Source organism: Chlamydomonas reinhardtii, chromosome 6, assembly GCF_000002595.2.
Source record: "Chlamydomonas reinhardtii strain CC-503 cw92 mt+ chromosome 6, whole genome shotgun sequence".
In the NCBI taxonomy this organism is placed as follows: Eukaryota; Viridiplantae; Chlorophyta; class Chlorophyceae; order Chlamydomonadales; family Chlamydomonadaceae; genus Chlamydomonas; species Chlamydomonas reinhardtii.
The window spans coordinates 8,721,863-8,743,453 of record NC_057009.1 but is presented as its reverse complement, the minus strand read 5'-3'; the positions used below and the strand labels follow the sequence as shown (position 1 = coordinate 8,743,453).

At 62.7% G+C, this 21,591-nt stretch overlaps 2 protein-coding genes across 2 annotated transcripts in view; both read left to right on the top strand.

Moving 5' to 3' along the window:
- Window positions 1–783: 783 nt before the first annotated feature.
- Window positions 784–3,421, top strand: CHLRE_06g309826v5 (uncharacterized protein). The gene is made up of 4 exons (XM_043063771.1): window positions 784–1,710; window positions 2,261–2,385; window positions 2,460–2,547; window positions 2,858–3,421. The coding sequence occupies exons 1-4, from the start codon at window positions 1,489–1,491 to the stop codon at window positions 2,876–2,878; spliced, it is 456 nt and encodes a 151-aa protein (XP_042924477.1). The 5' UTR covers window positions 784–1,488; the 3' UTR covers window positions 2,879–3,421.
- A 102-nt stretch (window positions 3,422–3,523) lies between these two features.
- Window positions 3,524–21,591, top strand: part of CHLRE_06g309800v5 (uncharacterized protein) — a 30,006-nt gene continuing 11,938 nt past the window's right edge. Inside the window, exons 1-38 of the mRNA XM_043063770.1 lie at window positions 3,524–3,664; window positions 3,894–4,278; window positions 4,561–4,805; window positions 5,050–5,178; window positions 5,409–5,884; window positions 6,069–6,105; window positions 6,273–6,331; window positions 6,654–6,922; window positions 7,088–7,132; window positions 7,442–7,508; window positions 7,642–8,083; window positions 8,268–8,303; window positions 8,600–8,648; window positions 8,852–9,022; window positions 9,216–9,326; window positions 9,515–9,591; window positions 9,792–9,881; window positions 10,130–10,220; window positions 10,498–10,692; window positions 10,891–14,970; window positions 15,269–15,350; window positions 15,526–15,620; window positions 15,859–15,948; window positions 16,081–16,179; window positions 16,476–16,582; window positions 16,738–16,789; window positions 16,912–16,998; window positions 17,174–17,266; window positions 17,442–17,645; window positions 17,935–18,018; window positions 18,181–18,264; window positions 18,430–18,525; window positions 18,723–18,989; window positions 19,255–19,339; window positions 19,544–19,719; window positions 19,858–20,149; window positions 20,360–20,919; window positions 21,080–21,439. Of these exons, the coding sequence (XP_042924476.1) occupies window positions 3,602–3,664; window positions 3,894–4,278; window positions 4,561–4,805; window positions 5,050–5,178; window positions 5,409–5,884; window positions 6,069–6,105; window positions 6,273–6,331; window positions 6,654–6,922; window positions 7,088–7,132; window positions 7,442–7,508; window positions 7,642–8,083; window positions 8,268–8,303; window positions 8,600–8,648; window positions 8,852–9,022; window positions 9,216–9,326; window positions 9,515–9,591; window positions 9,792–9,881; window positions 10,130–10,220; window positions 10,498–10,692; window positions 10,891–14,970; window positions 15,269–15,350; window positions 15,526–15,620; window positions 15,859–15,948; window positions 16,081–16,179; window positions 16,476–16,582; window positions 16,738–16,789; window positions 16,912–16,998; window positions 17,174–17,266; window positions 17,442–17,645; window positions 17,935–18,018; window positions 18,181–18,264; window positions 18,430–18,525; window positions 18,723–18,989; window positions 19,255–19,339; window positions 19,544–19,719; window positions 19,858–20,149; window positions 20,360–20,919; window positions 21,080–21,439 (10,030 nt within the window). The 5' untranslated portion in view covers window positions 3,524–3,601. The remainder of the gene's footprint in view (window positions 3,665–3,893; window positions 4,279–4,560; window positions 4,806–5,049; window positions 5,179–5,408; window positions 5,885–6,068; window positions 6,106–6,272; window positions 6,332–6,653; window positions 6,923–7,087; window positions 7,133–7,441; window positions 7,509–7,641; window positions 8,084–8,267; window positions 8,304–8,599; window positions 8,649–8,851; window positions 9,023–9,215; window positions 9,327–9,514; window positions 9,592–9,791; window positions 9,882–10,129; window positions 10,221–10,497; window positions 10,693–10,890; window positions 14,971–15,268; window positions 15,351–15,525; window positions 15,621–15,858; window positions 15,949–16,080; window positions 16,180–16,475; window positions 16,583–16,737; window positions 16,790–16,911; window positions 16,999–17,173; window positions 17,267–17,441; window positions 17,646–17,934; window positions 18,019–18,180; window positions 18,265–18,429; window positions 18,526–18,722; window positions 18,990–19,254; window positions 19,340–19,543; window positions 19,720–19,857; window positions 20,150–20,359; window positions 20,920–21,079; window positions 21,440–21,591) is intronic.

The following is a 21,591-nucleotide window of genomic DNA, read 5'->3' as shown; positions in this document are numbered from 1 at the left end:
CGCCAACACTCGAGTGGGTTTGTAGGTCAGGAGGTCTGTGGGCGCCTGTGTGGATGCACTTCAAACGCTGAGAAACTCCAATCCCCATGCCTCACATCGTCACACATCAGGAAGCGCACCACCCGTCCTAAGCAGGGGACGGCAGGGCTGCCCCTGGTGTTCAGCAGGTGCATTGAGTCTAGCCAGGAACTTGGCCAGGCATGCCGCCCCTTCAGGGACAAGTCTGGGCCGGCGGTTGTCGTTACCGGGATGGTTGGGGCCTTGGCGGAAGGCAACCTTGGGATAGTGCCGTCATGGTGGGGCCCTGAAAGCAGCGTTGGGAGCCGAGCATGGCGTGTGTGTGGCAGAGAGGCAGCGCACCCCTACCCCTGGCTTTTCTTGTGATGAAGGAAAGCTACAGTTCGAAAGGCTGAATCAGAGTGGGAAGATGAGAGGTGTCCCTTGCCCAGCCCGGGCCGACGAGCAGAGGGTGGTCGGGGCAGCTGGCTGCTGGCACCCCTGGCTGCAGGAGGCTGCAGGGAACACGCGGCAGGCGCACGGGCGTGCAGCACGCGTGCGGTGCATCGCAGTTCTCGTGCCATTACGTGCTTATCGCAGCGCAAAGGGGCGTCAGTCTCTGGCCTGAAAGGCCTTCTGTTTCTTTTGGCAACTCTAACTAATATTTCGCGCATTAAGATGGCGGCCAGCTTGCTGCACCCGGCTGCACGGACCAAAGTCTCAGCGCCAACTTGAAAACCACGATTGCAGTGCACCTGCCTATGTATCGCTTCTCAATTTTGTCTTATTAAACTGTAATACACGTCCGCTAGCACCCCATCGGGGCGTGGAAGGCGGGCGAGCGCAGCTTTCGACCAGCGCCTGCAAGCGCGATTTTCGCAAGGATTTTCGCCCGGCGCTGAGCACATTACAGGCGTGTCAGCAACGTAACGTTGCCGATAGATGTAGATGCTCGACTGGCAGCACATGATGCTCCTTTGCGCCAAGCTCCCGCGCTAAAACCCTGCCTTGAGACCCGGCCCGTCCCTTTTACCGCGCCTACGCAAACCGAAGCCGCGCCAGCGCTCACCGCTGCCTATCTACAACACTATTTGCCTCGCTGCAGAGGCTTGACCTGCGGGGCTGCGGCTCCCTGAACCAGCGCCACACGCGGCCCCAGCGACGCCGGCATGCCTCCGCCAGCTGTGGGAGCCGCCTGACGGGCGCTTGGGCTGGCGTACGTCTCGCTCAGCTGGATCACGACATACACAAACACATAGACGGAGCAGCAGCATCTCGGGCCGGGCGAGGTGGCCAGCGCAGGACGGGCACGGAGGCGCCGGGTGCGCGCCGCTAGGCGGCACGTACGCCACACGGCGACATCAGGCCGAAGGCACCTCAGGTCTGCGCGCACGTGCTTCGCGCCACCGCCTTCATAGAAGCAGCAGCGGCTGCAGCAGCAGCTTCTACTTCCGCAAAGAACTCATTCAGAAGGGGCCGTTGTAGAAGATAATGTTCGGCGGTGCCATGCCGATGCCCAAGCCGGTGCCTGCGGCCGGCTACGGCGGACCCATGCCCATGCCCATGGGGGCCCCGGTGGGGCTGGGCGGCGGGGTTGTGCCGGAGATACTCAGCACCACACCCGGTGTGACGGGCGAGGGCCGGTGGCAGGCGTTTGCGACGACGCGGCGCAGGACGGCGGCGGGGCAGGAGGGGCGCGGCGAGATGTGCCAGGTGCGGGAATACGTGCGTGTGTGCGCGTGCGTGCGTGACAGTGTGTGTGTGTGTGTGTGTGTGTGTGTGTGTGTGTGTGTGTGTGTGTGTGTGTGTGTGTGTGTGTGTGTGTGTGTGTGTGTGTGTGTGTGTGTGTGTGTGTGTGTGTGTGTGTGTGTGTGTGTGTGTGTGTGGTCGAGGCAATGGTTGTGATCTGCGTGGAGGTTTTGCGGGTAGGAAGGGTGGTTGCAGTTAAGCGGGTAGGGCTGGCTGCGTGGTACGCGCGCTGGTGTGCATGGATTGCGCAGGCCAGGCAAAGGGGTGTGTGTGTGTGTGGGCGGCAGGCCAGGCCAGGGGGGCGTGTGTGTGTGTGGAGGGGGGGGGGGGCGGCGGGCTGTTCCTTGCCACACACACCCGTCTGTCCTGTCGCGGTCCCTGTGGCTTTGTGCTCGCCTGCATAGTCACACATGTTATCCTGCGTATTCCTCTGTCCTACGCTTCCTCACACCGCACACACCTTAGCTTACCTTACACTTCGGTGTTGCACACAACCTCATGAACACGCGCACAGCGCATGCGCTACATCATGTTTGAGATCGACGAGCACAACGGGCGCTTCCTGGCGGACCGGCCCGCCGACCAGCCCTTCCAGTTCCTGGACGTGTGCTGCTGCCAGGGCGGCTTCAGCACCTACAGGTGGGTGGGTGGGTGGGTGGGTGGGTGGGTGGGTGCCGCTGCTGCCGCCTTGACCCGCCTTGACCCGCTCGCAGTATGGAGGCTGGCAAGGCGCCTCACAAGGGCATCGGTCTGATTCTGCCACCCATGTACGGCGGACACCTGCCAGCCATACCCGAGCGGGTGAGAGACCAGGCGGGGGTTGGGGGAGGGGCGTGCGGCGCGACCCTCGTTTCCCCCCCTGTACGCTTCACCAATTGGCAACCGGTCTCCCTCCCCCAAAGCCCTACGTTTACCCCAAGTTCTCTGCTGTGCATCGGGGGATACGGCACGCACGCGAGAGCAACTCGATGACTTGTTTTTTTGGGGCCGCATACCGTCCCCGCGACCATAATATGTTCCCAGTGTCCCCAGGACAGCCATAAGCTGATACAGATGGGTTGTTCCAGCAGTTCAGCAGAAGGAGCTGTCACCCTTTTCCCGCTGGTCTTAGGTCCAAGTGCAGTACAGTTGATCCCCAACCACCATCGCTCCTACCTGTAACATGAAATAGTGGAAGTAGCCAACTGCTAGAGTAAGCATTCAAGGAGGTTGCGGTTCGGTACGCTGGGCAAACGAACTGTGTCCAGACACCCTAATTATTTTGGTGGCGACATCTGCAAAACACACATTGCTATGTGGCTTCCATCGCGAGTAAGAGGCACAAGATGCCAGGCGTGCGAGCGAAAGGGCGCTCCCCGGTTCAATGAAAGGTTGATGGAAAACAGCAGGCCTTGACATAGCAGCTGATCCTGATGAGAATTGTGCGTCTTTACCTGTCCATTATCACATAGCTCTATAAGTCGGGAATGTTCTCGGGGCGGCTATTTTGATAAAGTTGTTACAACGGGGCTCGGTCGCCTGGCCGCTCGTGGCCAACGCAGGGAGGCACAGCTTGTGCAGCCAGCATAGCGCAGTTTTATGAGAAAGCTTGGAGTGCGTTGCATCCCTGCTGAACTCACTGCGACATTTATGGTGCCCGTAAGTGTGAGGCAGCGTGCTGTAAGTCGCCCTGAGGCGCCTCGCCCTGATGCAGCACATACATGCATGTCCAGGGTAGAGCGCGCTGGGACAATTCAGGCGCGCGCCAAGCAATTACCTGCGGAACTTCATGGTACCAAAACTCGCTCGCACGGCCGAGCCGCTTCCGCGGCCGCAGCCAACATGCAAACCGTACCGCTACCTTTTCGCAGGAGACATGACAACCAGGTCTGCGGATCTGTCGTTGGCATCGGGCCCCGGCTGCACGGCACGCCCGCAGGTAGGCATGCACGGGCTGGGAGGGCGGGCGGGACGGCCCCAGCAGTGTGCACCAGTTCAGTGGAAGGCTAGGCCCGTTAAGCAGCATGTTAGGGTTATTTGTTGATTTGCTCCCGTGCTACTGCCGGCGCGCGCTTGTGCTTGTTTCCCCTGGCACAAGCAATGTTTTCGGGTTTTCACGACACGTACGCACACGCGTCCCTGTCCACTCCATCCGTCGCTGGTTGCAGGCCAGACGAATGCTCCAGCAGCAGCGGCAGCGCCGCTCATCTTCGGTATTCTCTAGACTCGTGGAAAGCAGGAGCGCTTTGGCCCTGGTCGTGATGCTCGTGGTGGCACTGATTACTGTGCCTGTGCACGGCAGTAGTACGGACAACGGTGCCGCTGCCGGCCACCGCTCAGCCAGTAGCTCGGCGGCGGAGGTGGCTTCAGGGGCAGAGGTGGCTGCAGGGGCGGAAGCCGCGGTGGAGGTGTCCGCGGCTACGCGGGTCATCATTGATGAAGGCGGCGGTGGGGACGGCCGGCGGATGCTGCTGGGGGAGGACCTGCATCAGGTGGCTAAGGACCTGCTGGGCCACATCAAGCGTGTGGCTGCTGCTGCTACTGCTGCTGAGGGTACGTGCGTAGCTGATGCTCAAGTAAACATACTTGTTAGGGACGGCACCATGCACCCGAGAGGGTGTGTAGTGTAGGGCGGGGGAAGGGGTCGACGCGGGCCGCTGGCAGACGGGGCACACGCACACGCACGCACACGCACAGGCACACGCACACGCACGCATCGCGCGCACACACACACACACACACACACACACACACACACACACACACACACACACACACACGCGCGCGCGCAAACACACATCATGCTCGCGCTCTACTCTCCTTTTCCTTCTGCAGGCGGCCCCATGGGCAACGGCACGCTCAGTGACGGAGCCAGCAGCGTGCATGTGTCCCACGGACGCAGACTGGCCTACAGCGTGGGAGACATTCAAGGCGCCCGGCCCCTGGTCACCTGCGTGGTCAACATCGCGACCTCGGCCTGCAGTGTCGTGTGTACATCTGACCCCGGCGGTATAACGCCAGGCATCATAATAGGGAAGGAGTTAAAGGCTTGCCTGGACGCGAGTGGGCCTTTTTCTATGGTAGGACCGGACATATCTATGTAGCAGCTGGTAATACGCCGGAACCTGCTGTCTTGCCTGTCGCACAATGGCACGCAGCTAGCTAGCCTACCTTCCCTGACGCGCACTGCACACACTTTGCCAAACGCAAGCAGGGGTTCAAGGGAACACTTGCACGCAAGCACGCATTATTATGCTTACCCATATCTATTGTTCACTCCACTCGCTCATCACACGCATGCGTTTGCGTGCCCACCATGCACAGTTGGGCGTCGTTGCGAGTGGAACTGACCGCAACGGGGAATTCACGGATTCCTCGTTCGCCGACTACGGAATGACCTTCATGGGCGTGACGTACCTGGCACTCTCAGTCGGCATATATGGCGTGCCCCTGGTAAGTGAGCATTAGTTAGCCTGCTGGAGGAGCGGCGCAGGCTTGGACGACCGGATCTGGATATACTGCTAGCTAGAGGCTGGATTGCTGGCAGCAGTGCGTAATAACCCTTTTGAGGCTGCTGGCACCTGCCTGCAGCTGTAGTCGCTCATCACTGCTCGAGCTCGTAAACCACCTGCCTTGCATTATTTTACCAACCTGTTGCTTGCTGGATTGCTCCCTGCACGCAGTCACACAATGGCGGTCTGATTCGTTGTGCTGGGTGCGGAGGAGTCGCCATCACGGGCGAGGCAAACGACCTGTCGGGTTCCCTGGACGTCTTCAGCGTCAACAGCTACGGCCCTTTCCGGGCCTTTGGCTCGGGCGTGCACCTCATTGAGGCGCCCGTCCTGGTGCTGTATGATGTGGAGTGCAACCGGGTCGCCAATGCGCTCGGCTTCGTGTGCGCCCAGCAAGTCTACCCTTCCACTTACAACCCTGCAGTTCTGGTGGTGGAGGGTTGTGATTTCACGGATAACTCCGTCCAGGGTGCGGGTCGGGACCCTGAGTGCTACGGCGTCGGGGGCGGCTATCCCAACTTCAAGTATCCCGCCTACTCATATGGTGTAGTGGCCATGACACCGGGCTCTCAGACCCCGTGCGCCAGCTGCGTCGTGTCCGTCACCGTAAAAAACTCCAGATGGTATCGCAACACGGCGGGATGTGGGTGAGTTATTGATTGCTGGCTGTAGTATCATCAGGTGTGATGGACTGTGCCGCCTGCTGTTTGATTACCGCGCACGCCCCTTCCTTCGTTCAGACAACTTACCTCTCCCTCTCTCCAGTTTGCTTGGCATGCAATGGACTGAAGTCTGCAATTATTGTCCAACTGCCCTCCGACCTGCCTCCAGCGCCGCGCTGACTGTTGTGGGCGCAGCTGGCGGAGCGGTGAGTTAATAGATGTTCGGCAAGACGTACTAGATGATTGATTGTGCATCTAAGTCAGGGTGCCATGTTGACACACATAACACGTACGTACGTGCCCCTTGAACGGTCTGCTCAACATCTGCCCGTTTAAATGTGCGCGGCTGCAATATGTGTGTTTTGGTTCGCAGATTTCGGTGGACCTCCAAGACTCCGTCACTATGGCGAACAACGTGGCCCGGCTCAAAGGGTACGTAGGACCGGTTGCGTACGTGGCCAACCAGTAAAACGCTAGAGGCTGGCAGGTTATTCCTACCGGTAGCCAACAGTAGGCAGGAGGCTGCTGGCAGCACGCACACGTGCAGGGGGGCGCTGTGGAGTGCTTGCTTGCTTGTGCAGCTACTGCTGATGATCGGCTTGGTGACCGGCGGCTTGAAGCCGGCGCAGAACACAAAGCGGTTACGTGGATGGCTGTTGGGTTGCCAGCAAGCAACCTGCTGCGCATGCACGCACGTGACGCATTCGCGCCATGCATGCACCCGCCCTCCCACGCGCCACTCCCCACCTCACAGCGGAGCCATCTACATCTACAACGTCGCCAACAACGGGCCAGTGGCGGTTGCCAAGATTGCCTTCACGGGCTCGGCAAACATCCTCAACAACAGGGCGAGTATGGGCGGCGCCATCGCAGTGCAGGACGTCACGTGGACGGCCGTGTACACAGTGCCTGGCTGCAGCATGACCGGCAATCGCGCCGAAGCCTCGGGAGGGGCCGTGTACACCACACAATCTTTCGGCCACATTTCTCTGAACAGTGGCGGGAACCAGATCACCGGAAACTGTAAGTGCTTCCGGGCTGCTGCAGGATGCATGCGTGCGTGGCTGTGTGTCATCGCTGCTGGGCTGCTGACCTCTAGGGATGTATGGCCTGCTCATCACACACGTGCTGGCTGGTGCGAGGGCCGTTCACTGCTTCGTATGTGCCGTACGTGCATTTCGCTTGCAGCCGCTGGTGGAGATGGTGGAGCCTTCTGCGCCGCAGGCAATCTCCGTGGGTTCTGCCATGCGTAAATACGCGCATGAAAAATATATCAAAACCTTGCTAGTGCATTAATAGGGCTGCGACGAAGGTGTCGAAACATTCATGGAGGCGGGCTGCTGTGGGGGTAGGGCGCCGTGTCCCTCAACTAATTCATCGAACATTTAGATTGTATGTCAGGGCGTGGATAACTAGCTAGGGTCTCGGCGCCAAAAAATGATCAATGAAATCCACGTCCCCGGCGGTACGGACGGCATCCGCAAGATGCATGGCCCTTACTACTTCGTGCATTTCTGCTGGTCGCGCTGCAAATGCATGCAGTCAAGCTGGAGCTGCTGTCTGGCAGCCAGCTGAGCAGCAATTCTGCCTCTGGGAGGGGCGGCGCGATGTGAGTACACACGTTAGTGTTTTTGTGGGGAAATCGACGGCACTGCGCGTGGGGCCGCACGCACATGCATGCGGTAGACTGAACTTCTCAAACTTGCACTCATTTTCCCCGCTGTTATGCCGCTTGCTTGCAGATTTGTGGGCAAAGCCATTGGCGAAATCGTCATGAACCCCGGTTACATGGAGCTGAACACAGCAGCTGAGGGCGGCGCCATCTACGCGCAGGGAGACATGACCAGCACCGTGCGGGCACTCATCAACGACGTCGCAGCTAGCTCACTTGCCGCCTACGTGCCCTTCATCAGCGGACTCAGGGGCGCAGTAGACGCCCTGTTTGTGGCCGTGGATGGCACCATCCCAGCCGACGTGAGGGCCCAGCCTGAAGTCGCCACGATGATCGACATCTTACAGAACGGGGGCATGGGCATAGGTTCCATTCAGCTGCTAGGGGGCTCCGCATTTAAGACGAATTCAGCAAATTCCGGAAGGGGTGGCGCCATTTGCACGGCCGGCAACCTGCTCTCCTTCACGACCGATGCCAACGGCGCGGTGGCTGCCAACTATGCCAGTGACTTGGTGCGTGCGTTAGCGAGAGCGGCGCGCGTACTACGTATTTGCGCAGCTGCTGGTAGCGGTGCATGCGGCATGGCCTGTATGGGGATCTGCTGTTCAGGGCCTGTTATCCTGCTTGGCTTATTACTGCCGCTGACAGCGTGCGTGCGTGTCTCATCACTAACGCCATTGCACCTATCAATTGCAGGGAGGAGCCTTCTACTCGGGTGGAGTAGTCGGGCAGGTGCGTGCATGTTTGCGTGGCCACGTTCATCATCAATCAAATGCCCGCGTAGCGCGGTACTTGCATGTGTGAGAGTTATGTAGAAAGCACAAGGCAGACAAGTGTTCCCCGGTCACGGGAAAAGGGGCTGAGCCCCTCCACTCTCTGAGGCAGAAAACACGAAGGACCCGCTTGCCAACGTAGCAGCAGCAGCGTACGGGTAGTGAGCACCTATGCGTGCATGCCCCGCAACTAACGCTGTGCGCGTAGTCCTGCTGCATACTGTTACTTACTGCTGTAAACGGTTTGCCATGCAGGTTGTACTGACCCAGTCGTACTTCGCAAACAATTTTGGAAGGGCAGGAGGTAGGTTCCGTAGCTGCTGGGCTCCGCTTGGTTGCGATTCATCAGGGACATAGTGCTGTGTAGATTAAAGTTTTGGCAACGCCCCCAAAGCTAGATAGCGGCACGCCGATGCCCTGCTATACACACCGCATGGATCGTTCGTTTGCATGTGCAGCATGCGTGCTCACGTCACTCTGCACACGTGCCGGGCATACCTGCTGCAGGCGCCATCTATGCAAACGACGGCGTGGTGAGGCTTCAGATGGACGGGCAGAGCGGTGGCAACTCGCCGTTGGGCGGCAACAACAGGGCCTCGGAGTCCGGGGGAGGCGTGTGGGCGGGGCGCAGCATCATCGCTGTGTACGCAACCGACGCCAACATACAGCAGAACACCGGTAGGTGCGATGGTTAGTTCAATCCTGCTTGGCTGCTTGCGTGCCAACCGCGACCAGCTGTGGCTGGGCGAGTGAGCTAGCATGCTGCTTACTTGTGGTGTTGCCGGTAGATAGCGCGTAAGTGCATGGCCCAAAAGGACGAGGTAGGCTGGTCAAGCCGCTGAAGGAACCCGATGTTGTCTGCTGTTTGCAGCTATAACCATGGGAGGGGCGCTCTATGTTGCGCAAAACATCTACCGCATCAGTTTGACGCGCGGAAGTATACGTTCCAACTATAATACCGGCGCAAACAGCGACGGTGGAGGTAAGCTGGACGGGACCGCGTGCAAAAGGGTGTGCGGCGGGCGGGTGCGACTGGTTGCTGCTGGTTGCTTTCTAGCGTGCTGTGCGGTTCCTCAAGATGCGTGGGTGTGGATGCGCTTCGCATGCCTATCCAAGCACAGCACGACTGCCGCCCCACGGCTCACCGTACATATCCTTCCACGCTCCCAGCCATCTACGCCGGTGGGTTTCTTGGAGAGCTACTCATGGACGCGTCCCACATCACCGGCAACAGCGCGGACCGACAGGTGCGTGCGGGACAACGCGTTGTAGGAGCCAATCAGTGCGCCGCGGCATCGTGCATGGGTTGTGTGATCGAGTGGCAAGGCCGTCACTGGTTGCTTGGCAGCGCATGCAGCAGGCTAGCTAGGGGTGCCAACAGGTGCGCGTTCATACCCTGCAACCAAACGGCCGCCCGCTCCGCCACCTATCGCCTGCGCACCTTCAGGGAGGCGCCATCAGGACGGGTGTGGCAGGCATCCAGACCATCAGAATGACCGGCGCGTCGTATATCTCAAACAACCTCGCCACAATTGACGTAAGCGAGGGCAGGATAGGATTTTCGCGTGGGGTTGATTGTCACCGCTTGTTTGCAGCGGCGGCGGTGATGACGATGTTCACAGCTGAGGGCACCATAGAGGGCACCCTGTCAGCCTGCTACACTTCCGTTGTCCCGTATACGTGTGTGTTGCACGCGCACCATGCATGTACGGTAATGACCTTCCTGCGTGTTTCGGCCCTGTGCTCTCCATAACGCCAATCCTGCGGACACACGCACATGCACAGGGGGGCGGTATCTGGACCGCCGGCGGACTTGACGCGCTGGAGATGTCGGGCGGCTCCTACGTGTCTCTGAACAAAGCCATCACCGGCGTGGGTGAGTGCGAGTAGAGGGAAACGGATGAGCCGCTATTGCAGGATAGCTCGCTGCACCGGCGTGGCTGGGTACATCAATGGCTGGACGGCGTTTGTATGCTGCTTCAGTTGAGGTACATAGGGCATTGCGGCCAACACGCAGCCGCCGAAGCTAGGGCGCAACTAAGGCCATGCGGGTTTCCTAATTTGCTACGTTTAGCATACATACATGTGTTGCATGGGTGTGTGCTCTCTGCACACGTACGTGCCGTGGGTGCGCTTTGCGTGTTGCCCCGCAGGCGGCTTCCTGTGCGCTGTCGGCGGCATTCGGGCCATCTCCATCAGCGGCGCCAGCTACGTCACTGCCAACACCGCCCCGGCCTCAAACGGGGGCGCGCTGTACTCGGGCGGGGACGTGGGCGCAGTGACGCTGTCGGGAGGTAGCTACATGACCTTGAACGTGGCTGGCAGCGGGGGCGGGGCGATGTACACAGGTGGGTGGCTGGATGCGGCTGGCGCACGCAACCGCAGGCCTTGGGTGTGTGGGGTGAAAGCGTCAGCTGCGCAGAGGCTTGTCAATACAACGAACACCGCTGTGATGTCTGCGTTATCACCATCTCTGATTTTCACCCGCACTCCGACGCATTCACCCACCCACCCATCCACCCACCCGGCTTCGCCCACCCACACAGCCGGCGCGCTCGGCAGCCTGACCCTCAGCGGCGCCAGTTACATGCGGTGGAACAGCGCCGGCACCTCGGGCGGCGCGCTGCGAGTCGGCGGCAAGCCGCTGGCCAGCGACGCCGCCGCGCTGGCCGCGGCGCTGGCCGCCGTCGCCACCATTCCGGCGGAGCTGGCGGCGCTGCCTGAGATGCAGGCCCTCAACGCAACAGTGATGTCAGGACTCGCCAGCGTGGGCGCCATCAGTTTGGACGCCAGCAGCTATATGGCGGACAACTGGGCGGGCCGCGAGCCGGCGGGTGGCGTCGCGCTCTACGGCGGCGGCGCGCTCTTCACAGCCGGGCACGTCCAGAGCCTCACGCTGACGGCAGGCAGCTACCTCCGCAACAACAGCGCGGGCGTTGCGGCCGCTGCCACGGGCGGCGCAGTGCTGGTCACCGGAATGATCGGCGCCGTCAGCCTGGCGGGCGCGAGCTACGTCACCGATAGCAGCGCGGGCGGCAGCGGCGCCGCCGTCTACGCTCGCGACGGTGTGGCGGCGCTCACGTTGGCTGACGCCAGCCAGATCCAGCTCAACAGCGCCGGCGCTTCGGGAGGCGGCGTCTACACAGACGGTTTCGTGGGCCCTGTCAGCCTCGTGGGAGCTAGCCAGCTGGGTCGCAACACGGCCGGCGTCTCAGGCGGCGCGCTGTTTGCGAAGCTCGCGCTCTCGAGCCTGACGGTGGATTCGGGAAGCAGCGTTGACGGCAACACCGCCGGAGACTTCGGCGGTGCAGTGAACGTGGGCGCCGCCGTGGGCTTCGTGGGTCCGGTGCTGGTGCGCGGCGGCAGTAGTGTGTCTGGGAACACGTGCGGCAAGAGCGGCGGCGCGCTGCGTGTGGTGGGGTACGCGCTGTCGGCCCTGCCCTCCATCAGCGCCGCCGTCGCGGCGGGCCTCAGCTCGCTTCCGGCCGAGACGCGCAGCATCCCTGCTATCGCCGCGCTGGATGCCAGCATAGCAGCCGGCAAAGTCGGGATCCAGTCTGTGGAGGTGAGCAGCAGCAGCCAGCTGTCAAATAACTGGGCGGGCCGGAGCGACACCGCCGGGAACGGCGGCGCCATCAGCAGCGGGGGTCTCATCGGGAGCTTCATCGTGGCAACGAACAGCCTCGTGGTAAATTGCACAGCCGGCGGCAGCGGAGGAGCGGTGTATGCGGATGGGCTGGTTGTAAACCTCACAATCACCAGCAACAGCAGCGTCAGCGGCTGTCGCGCTGGCAGCGGCAGCGGCTCCGGCAATGGCGGCGGTGTTTACGCGACCCACGGCGTGCCCGAGCTCGCGGTCGCGCACGGCAGCACACTGCGTAACAACGCAGCCGTCGGTAGCACTAGCTCTGGCGGCGCGCTCTTTGCTGGCGGCCTGATCGGGGCGTTCAAGGTGCAGAACGGCAGTGCCGTTTCAGGCAATGCCGCGGGCCTGTCTGGCGGGGCGGTGTTTGTGGGCGCGGCAGCCGCCAGCATTACCATTGAGACCGGCAGCAGTCTCAGTAGCAACACAGCGAGTCTGGGCGATGGCGGCGCTGTGTCTGTTGGCCTGGCCGCAAGTGGCGGCCTGGTAGGACCGGTGGTGATCCGAGACGGCTGCGATGTGAACGACAACACAGCCGGTCGCTCAGGCGGCGTACTTTACTCAGTCGGCATTCCGCTGTCGGCTACGCCGTCGATCCAGGCCCAAATTGCGACAAGCCTTGCGTCGATTCCTACGGACATCGCCAACGCCCCGGACGTGGTCACTAGGTTGGCAGCAATCGCGGGCGGCAGGGTTGGAATCCAATCGCTCGACGTCTCCAACAACTGCCGCCTGCTCCGCAACAGGGCGGGCACAGTGCCTGCACTGGTGTCTGCGAGCACCGGCGGCGGCGGCCTGGTAAGCAGCGGCGGCCACATCGGCTCCGTGACCCTGTCACAGGGCAGCGAGGTGGCAAACTGCACCGCCGGCGGTTCCGGCGGAATGGCGTACGTGGATGGGGTGATTGGCAGCCTCTTGGTGAGCGACACGGGTAGCCGCGGCGTCAGCCGCTGCTCCGCCGGTCTCAGCGGCGGCGTGATCTACGCAAGCGAGGCAGTTGTGGCCTTGACGCTCAACAACTCCCTTATCCGGGACAATGCCGCTGCAGTCAGCGGCGGCGCCATCCACGCCGGCGGGCTGCTGGGGGCGGTGGACGTCGTGAACAGCGCCGTCGTGAACAACACGGCGTCCACAGCCGGCGGCGTGCTGGCGGCGGGCCTGGCGGTGGGCAGCCTCACCCTGCGCGGCGCCGCCAACGTCACTGACAATGCCGCCACCGGCGCCGTGCCGGGATCCGGCGGTGACGGAGGTGCCGTCTACTGCGGTGGCCTGGTGGGCGCCCTGGCCGTGACCGGCACCTCGCAGCTGTCGCGGAATCGCGCGGCGCGTGATGGGGGCGCCGTCTTCGCCGGCGGCCTGGCGCTGTCACAGCTGCCGGCGGTCCGGACGGCGCTCAGCGCTGGCGTGGCCGGCGCGCTGCCGGCCGAGCTGCTGAGTCTGCCAGACGTGGCGGGCGTGGTGGTTGATATCCTCAACGCCAGCCTCAGTGTGGGGACATTCACGCTCGACCCGGGCAGTGCGATGGCTGGCAATACAGCCGTGCGGGGCAGCGGCGGCGCAATATGCGCAGGCGGGCACATCCCCAGCCTGCACTTTGTGCCGGGCGCTGACGCGACCGCCAACGTGGCCGGCTTGAACGGCGGACTGGCCTCGGTGGGCGGCGTGGTGTTGGAGCTGGTGGTCACCTCCAGCAGCAGTGTGACGGGCTGCGAGGCGACGGCGGGCGGCGGCGGCGCCATCCACAGCTACCTCGGCCTCCTGTCGCTCACGGTCACCAACGGCACGGCGCTCCACGGCTGCAAGGCCGCCAGTGGCGGGGCCGTGTTCGCGGGGCGCGTGCTGGGGGCCCTGGTCGTCAGCAACCGCAGCAGCATCACGGGCAATACGGCCACAGGCGGCCCCGGGGGCGGCGTCTATGCTGGGCTCATTGGGTCGCTGCAGGTCATCGGCGGCAGCGCCGTCGCCGGCAACCGCGCCAGCAGCGGCGCATCGGGAGCGGGAGACGGAGGCGGCGTGTACAGCGCCGCTTTTATCGGCGCGGTGGAGGTCAACGGCGGCAGCTCGGTCCATGATAATACAGCTCGGCGGCACGGGGGCGGCATCTACGCTGCGGGCCTGTCGCTGCAGCGCGTGCCGCCGATCGCGGCTGCGCTCAATGTCACGCTGCTGTCGGGCATCAGCGTCAGCGGCGGCGCGGCAACCAGCGAGTTGCAGGCACTGGTCGACGCTGCCGTGGGCGGCAAATTGGGCATAGGGTCCGTGGTGGTGGCTAACAGCTCCAGTGTGTACGGCAACAGCGCGGGCACGGATGTGGGCGTGGGCGGCGGCATCGGCAGTGGCGGCCACATCGGCACCCTGCAGCTGCTGAGCAGCACCGTGTACGGCAACACGGCCCGTCATGGCGGCGGTGTGGGCGCAGTCGGCATCCTCGCTAACACTACCATCACCAGCAGCAGCTTGTACTCCAACACAGCGGTGAACGGCTCGGGCGGGGCGCTGCTGGGCCAGGCCGTGATCCAAATGGCGGTCCGCGGCAGTGCGCTGTACAGCAACCATGCTGACGTGGGCGGCGTGCTGTGCAGCTACAGCCTGACGTACGACCTCAGCATCACCGGTTCCGAGATTCGCGACAACGTGGCCGACAGCTTTGGAGCCGTGTCGTACAGCGGCCTGGCGTACGTCAACACCGCACTGGACGCCGTACATGTGCTTCGAAACCGTGCCCACCCCGAAGCCGTGTCGGAGTTTCCCGACCAGGGCCGGCAGTACCCCTACCTGTTCCAACAGCTGTGCGCGATGATTGGCGGCGTGGCGGCCAGCCCCACCGCGCCGGCGGGCTTCGCGGTGCCTAGCGAGTGCGCCGCCGGCCTGGGTGCATTGAGCACCGTGCCGGCTAGCTTCCTGCCCGCGGTGCAGCTGATGATACCCTACATGGCGGCGCACTCGGACGAGCCGCTCTGGTCGGGCGTGAACGTGACTGGAGGTGCGTGCGTATTGGCTGGGGCCGGTGGGGCGCCGCGGAAGACCTGCCCGTCTGGATGGGCGCGTGCGTGATAGCGCGAGGGGGCAGCGGGGGGCATTGATGAAGCTGGGTGGGCGGCGGCTGTAGGCGGCTGGGCAGGGCAGCGGGCCGCTGCTGGGAGACGAAGCGACCGCGGGAGAGGTGGGAGACGAGTACTGGGGCATGGCGCCAAGGTCATGCAGATGGTTTCCGTGGCAAAGAAGCCGCGATGACTAACTTGATGCTGGGCACACTTTGTGCCTTTCAACTGAAACTGCAGGCGGTGGTGTGTTCTTCACGTGGGGCAACATCCTGAACATGGTCGCTGTCCGGAGCACTTTCACGGATAACACCGCTGCCAGGTGCGCGGGCGTGTATGTGCCGGCTTGCTTTCTTGGGAAGTGCATGCTTTCGCAATACCCCTGGTCTCGGATTTGCTTGCAAGCGCATCTGTCAGCGTGTACCTGGATGGGACAGTTGCTGAAATTCTGCTGCGCTTGCTGTCGAATCGTTATTGTGCAACGCCGTTGTTTGCAGGTTCGGCGGCATCATCGCGTGTACGGGCGAGATCCAGACGTTGGAGTTCAGTCGCGGCACCGTCGTCGCCGGGTCCTTCGCCAAATGGATAGGCGGTGGGTGACGCGCGACCCTTGATCGTTAGCGAGGAGCACCGCCGTGAATTCACGCATCCGTCGGGTGGTTACACTGGGTATCCTGACATACGCAGCGAGCTCTGCCCGCCAGCATGTGGTCCGCTGAGCAGCGTCGGTCGGGTGTCTTGTAGCGCCTGCGCTCTCACTTTGTGCGCATGTACATAATCAGTAACGTATCCGTTCACGCGCTTCGTGTGCCGCCCCTCGCTCCCAACAGGCGCCATCATGGCGTTCCGCCAAATCTCGGACATGACGCTGCAAGACAACACCGTGTTTTACGGATGCTCGGCGCGCTGGGGCGGCGCGAGTAAGTACTTTCAAAGGAGGGGATTCATGACCGCTGCGTTGTGACGCAGTTGGTCGTGGCAGCTTGGCCATGTATCAGCCCACCAAGCCCGACCCGCAATACCTTACGTGCCGTGTGCCTGCTGCTGCGCAGTCGCGTCCCTACTGGGGTTCAACCGGCTGCGCATCATCGACAACTCCCACGTCCGAAGCAGTGGGCCCGGTGTCAGCACCGGCGGCGGAATCCTGTCAGGTGATTGCTGCATGCGTGTGCCGCCAAGCACAAGCCAGCACTAGCCGCGCTTGTGCGGCTGTAGGTCACAGTCATAAGCCTCACCTCAACAGTTTCAGACGTTCGCACATGCGCTCATGGTTGCACTCCTCATCTACCAGCACGGTTCAATGTGCCTGCATGCTGGCTGGCATTTTGGGCCCGCTTCCTCCACTCTCCCACAACGTACGCCTAGCACGCCCGCCCCAACAACGCCACAACAAACGCACCGACCGCACCCCCCCACACACACACACACACGCCCCACACCCCTGCAGGCTGGACGGGCTACATCTACAACCTGCTCATCTCCAACAACAGCGGCGTGTGGGACAACACTGCCACCTCGGGCGCTGGGCTGCTGCTGGACGGCGACCTAGTCAATGTGGGTTCGGTGGCGGTGGCTGCGTGCGGGGGCCTGTGACGCCCGTGGTACTGCCACGCAACACGGGGGCGGCTGCCTGCGCCTCCGGCACTAGCCATCGTTGTTGCTTGACCTTCCAATCCCATGGCGTCCACCACTCCTGTGCACGTTCACAGGCCACCATCCAGTACAACTCCACCATCCAGGGCAACAATGCTACCGAGTCTGGTGAGCGCGGCGGCCAATTGAAGATGGGGACTTACAATTGGCAGCTTTTGGCCTAAAGGTGATCCCTCCTACGTGTCCTTTACTCATTTGCACCTGCCGGCCTGCGCTTTGCTCACCTTCAGGTGGCGGCTTAGAGGTCCGCGGCAGGATTCGCAACTTCACAGTGGAGCACGGCAGCAGCGTGCGCCGCAACCGGGCCGGATTTGGCGGTGAGCCGCTGGGCTTGCACGCGTGTATGGGTGGATGGGGGCAGACTTAACGCACGCGCTGCTTGTGCCTGGCGCGCGTGTTAGGTCTTGTCTGCAGTCATCAGAGTGTGCTTCAAGGCTGGCCCACCTGTAACGGCATGTGCGTGCCTTCTGGTGGCGGACTGGGTTCGTGCAGGCGGCATCTTTTGCAAGCTCGGTGTGTACGACATGACATTTCAACACAACAGCAGCTTGGAGCTCAATGAGGCAATTGACAACAACGGTGGAGGTAGGTGCACCCGATGACGCTTTATTAGCGTGAAACCAATCACACATGAGGGCCTTTGTTTAGTCCCCAGGCCGAACGGCGCACCGTGCATGCAAGCCATGCAAGCCGTGCTGCTGCCTGCACCCCCGCCCCCCCCCTTCCTTAACTAATCATGAATGTAACCCCCCCCCCGCAGGCCTCCTGCTGGACTATGGCAGCGGTCAGGGTGAGCTGTTCGGCTTTTCGCTCCGCAACAACAGCCACGTCCGCTACAACAGTGCGGGGAGGGACGGCGGCGGCATCAGCGTGCGTGCCTTGTGGCCGCTCATGCCTCGGATCAGCGGTCTGACACTGATGGATGGGAGCACCTTCACCGCGAACACAGCGTTTATCCTGGGAGGTAGGCGGACTGTTTGTCACGATAAGTCGGGGCGGGCGCGCGTCTGCGTGCTGTTCTGTCCAATAATACAATAATCAATGCCAGCCGGTGGGGCCTGGCGTGGATTACCGGGGCAAGGTGGGTCAGGGGTAGGTCCGAAGGCAACAAAGGAGCCGCATGCTGCGAGGTCCCCTAGCTGCTGGCTGGGCAGAGGTGTCTGCTGGAGCACAGGGAATAGCGCGGGGATGCCAGCAGCACACAACCTGACATACGTGTATGTGCTTCGGACGAATCATCCTCGCACACGCAGGCGGCATCCACGTGTCTGGGACGCTGGACGCGGTGGTCATTTCCGGAAACAGCGGCTTCTTTGACAACTCCGCCAACCTTGCCGGTATGGTCTGGTTTACGGGCCCTACCTTTCATATGCACCTCCCGCACTGGCTGGCACAGCCTATGACGTATACCTATAGCGAGTGCGTGCGTGCCTACGTACCCGTGTCCTAAGGACTACTGACGCCCTGCCTGCTGCTGTGTTCACCTGCTACGCATGCAGGCGGCGGCATCTACAGCAACAGCTCCGTATACAACCTGCTGCTCGCCGACAACTCGGCCCTCAATAACAACAGCGCCGGAGACGGTACGTCATCAACGCACAGCATGAGTGCGCTCCTTCTCTGCCGTAATATGCATGACTGAGTGGTCCGGAGTCCAAATGTTTGACCTGCCGCAAATACCATCCCGCACGCTGATTGCTCATTACATGCGCTGCGCACGGTCTGCACCTGCTGCTTCACCCACCCAGGTGGCGGCGGCGCGCTGGCAGTGACGGGCGACCTCCGCTCCGTGCGTGTGGCGGGCGGCAGCACCATTGGCTCCAACCGGGCGGCCTTCTTTGGAGGTGCGTGCGTCGCTGCTGCTACTGCTCTCGTTGACCTGGCACAGATGTCTTGGACGGGGCAGCAGTATCAAGGCTGCAGCGGGAAACCTGCATAGACTGTGTGGCTGGGCAGCATAGGGTATGCTCCCCAATCAGTTCTCGTCCCGCGCACCTGCTTCGGCAGCGCAAAGTACCCAACCGAATCCACCCACGCACAGGCGCCGTCCGGGTGAACGGCACGGTGGAGTCGCTCGAGGTGACGCAGCAGAGCCGCGTGGTGCTCAACTCCGTCACGGGGGCGGGCGGCTTCCTGTGGGCCGGCGGCGACGTCACCAGGCTCACACTGACCGGCGGCTCGGCGCTCAGCGGGAACAGCGCCGCGGGCGCTGGGGGCGGCGTGTGTGCCGTGGGCGCCTTGTCTCAGGTGGTGGTGGCGCAGACGTCGGTCGTGTCGGAGAACAGCGCCGGCACCGGCTCAGAGGGAGGTGAGGCTGCTGGGGCACGTACGTGCGTCGTGCGGCATGACACGCTCATGGCCTGGGCAGGGCGGACCTGGACGCATGAGACGCAGCCTTGCGGACCAACACTGCGGCATCCACCCTACCCCTTTCCGTCAACATCGCGTCGCCTCACTGCATTCAACCTCCACATGCCCCACCCGACGTCCCGCCCATGCCGCTGCACCCCACCCCATCGCGCCTCCGCACATGCACCCACCTCCACATGTTCACGCCCACGTGCTCCCCGCAGGCGCCTTCTACGCGCTGCTGGGTGTGGTCGCCATGGACGTAGCCGGCAGCAGCTCAGTACTCCGCAACCGGGCCGGCAGCGGCGGGTGAGCGGCGGCGGGCAGGCGGGCAGCAGCAGCACTTGATGGCGCATTGCTTGTGTGCGTATATGGAATGGATGGGCGGACGGGCGGTTGGCACCAGAACAGATTGTGGATCGCACACTCTGCCATGCGTCAGGCCGTTTATGAATGCGCTGCGCTTGTCGTGGGCCTGATCACCAATCCTTTCATTAACACTCCCGCGCGCAGGTTCGTGGCGGCCAACGGCACCATCTCGGGCCTCAGCTTCCGAGACGGCGCCGCTGTGACGGAGAACAGCGCGCTGCGGGACGCGGGCGGTGTGGTGTGGAGCGCCTCCGCCATCACAGACCTGGCCATCAGAGACAACGTGGGCGTGTGGCGCAACGAGGCGCAGGAGCGCGGAGGTGGGTTAAAGCCGGTACTGGGCATGGAGTGGCAAACACTGCTTGTACAGGAGCGCGACGAATACGGTACGCATAAAATAAGGCAACCAAAAATGCATGCTATGCAATGTTATGACTGTGTGGTGTTGCGATATGTAGGCTTTGCACACTCCAACGGCAACCTCTCGGACGTGGTCGTGGCCGGCAGCAGCCTCTACTCCAACCGCGCCGGCGCCCTGGGCGGCGTATTCAGCGCGGCGGACACGTTGCGCAACCTGAGCCTCACCGCCGCCACACACGTGCACGACAACGTGGTGACAGGCCGCCTGGCGTGCGGCGGCGTTGTGAGCGCCGGCGCCGTGGCGGACGTGGCCGTCAACGGCGGCTCGACGGTGTGGTCGAATACCGCCAGCGGAGCAGGAGGAGTGATACACTGCATCAAGACGCTCAGGTAGGTAGCTATAGCTAGCTAGGGGGCGTAGGGCACGAGGCTGCTGTGCGTGTCTGATGCCGGTCTGCTGGGTGTGCGTGCATGAGCGTGGGCCGGTGGGGGCCTTCCGTGCGGTCTGCAAAATGCTTTTCGTGCCTTGCGTCTTCGTGTCTGCCCGAGTCCTGCGAAAACCGTCCTGTCGTTCCCTCTTGTGCGCCTACCCATACGCAGGCGCTTCATTGTGTCCGGCGCCTCCCGCATCTTCAACAACGCTGCCGGCCAACAGGGCGGTGTGATCTTCTGTGGGGACGAGGTGACCAACCTCACCTTCACAGGCGCCACCGGCATCACCGGCAACCGCGCTCGCGACGGCGGCGTGCTCGCCTCCAATGGCGTTGTCAGCGGCATGCGCGTCGAGGGCGCCAGCGACGTCTCAACAAACAGTGCTAGCGAGCGCGCGGGGGCGGTGTTTGCTGGGGAGCTGCAGCTGACGCTGACGGGTGGCAGCAGCATGCGGGGCCACACCGCCAACTGGGGCGGAAGCATCTACGTGCAGAGTGCCCTGCGGTCGCTGGTGATCAGCGGGGCCAGCACGCTGAGCGGCAGTAAAGCCGGCGAATTTGGCGGGGCTATCTACATCTTCGGTGGTGGAGCCTCCAGCACCAACACCAGCATCAACAGCACGAGCGGCAACGGCACCGCTGCTGGCGGGGAGCGCTTCGGCGGCGCGTCCAACGTTCTGATTGCCGAGGGCAGCAACGTCACAGATGTGGCCGCCGGCGGCTCCGGAGGTGAGCATTTCTTGCAAGTTGGCGGGACAAGCCCAGGAGATGCATGTTGGGGACGCTGTCTGGGTCCTGTCAGGGGTGCTGTCAGAAGCATGCGCGGCATCTACTTATGATCAAGGATGACGCATCATCTCCTCATTCGTGTGACCGTCGCATCTCGCAGGCTTTCTGTACTCGTACGTTGGCGACGTCTCCACCTTCATTGTGACTGGCGGCTCGCTGGTGCGCAACATCTCGGCGGCGCGCGGCTCAGGCGGCGTGCTGAGCACTGGCGGCGGCGTGGGCTCCTTTCGCGTGGAGGGCAACAGCCGCCTGCACGCCACCTCGGCAGGAGGCCGCGGCGGCGTGGTCTTTGCGGCGGCGGGCATTGAGGAGATTGCCGTGGTAAACGGCAGCGCTGTGTTTGATGTGCAGGCCGGCGCGGATGGCGGCGTGGGCGCGACGCTGGGCGGTGTGGGGCGCCTGGCTGTGACCGGCGCGTCGACGGTGCGGGACATCCGCGCAGTGGGCAATGGCGGCGTGGGTGAGTAGCGCGACGGGCGTATGCCCTCAACAGGCTGCTGCCCGTGTTGCTTGCGCTACCCACAGCAAGCGCGCATTCAGGGGTTTGTGCTTGTCCTTTGTTCACTCGCCTTCAAAGTGTGTACAAGCGGCCCACACGCCCTTACGATCTCT

Bases quoted from the DNA above. Each gene is read 5' to 3' on its own strand.
- CHLRE_06g309826v5 (XM_043063771.1), top strand. From the start codon at position 1,489: ATGTTCGGCGGTGCCATGCCGATGCCCAAGCCGGTGCCTGCGGCCGGC. The intron at 2,386-2,459 runs GTGGGTGGGTGG...ACCCGCTCGCAG, and splicing joins GGCGGCTTCAGCACCTACAG to TATGGAGGCTGGCAAGGCGC. The intron at 2,548-2,857 runs GTGAGAGACCAG...CGCTGGTCTTAG, and splicing joins TGCCAGCCATACCCGAGCGG to GTCCAAGTGCAGTACAGTTG.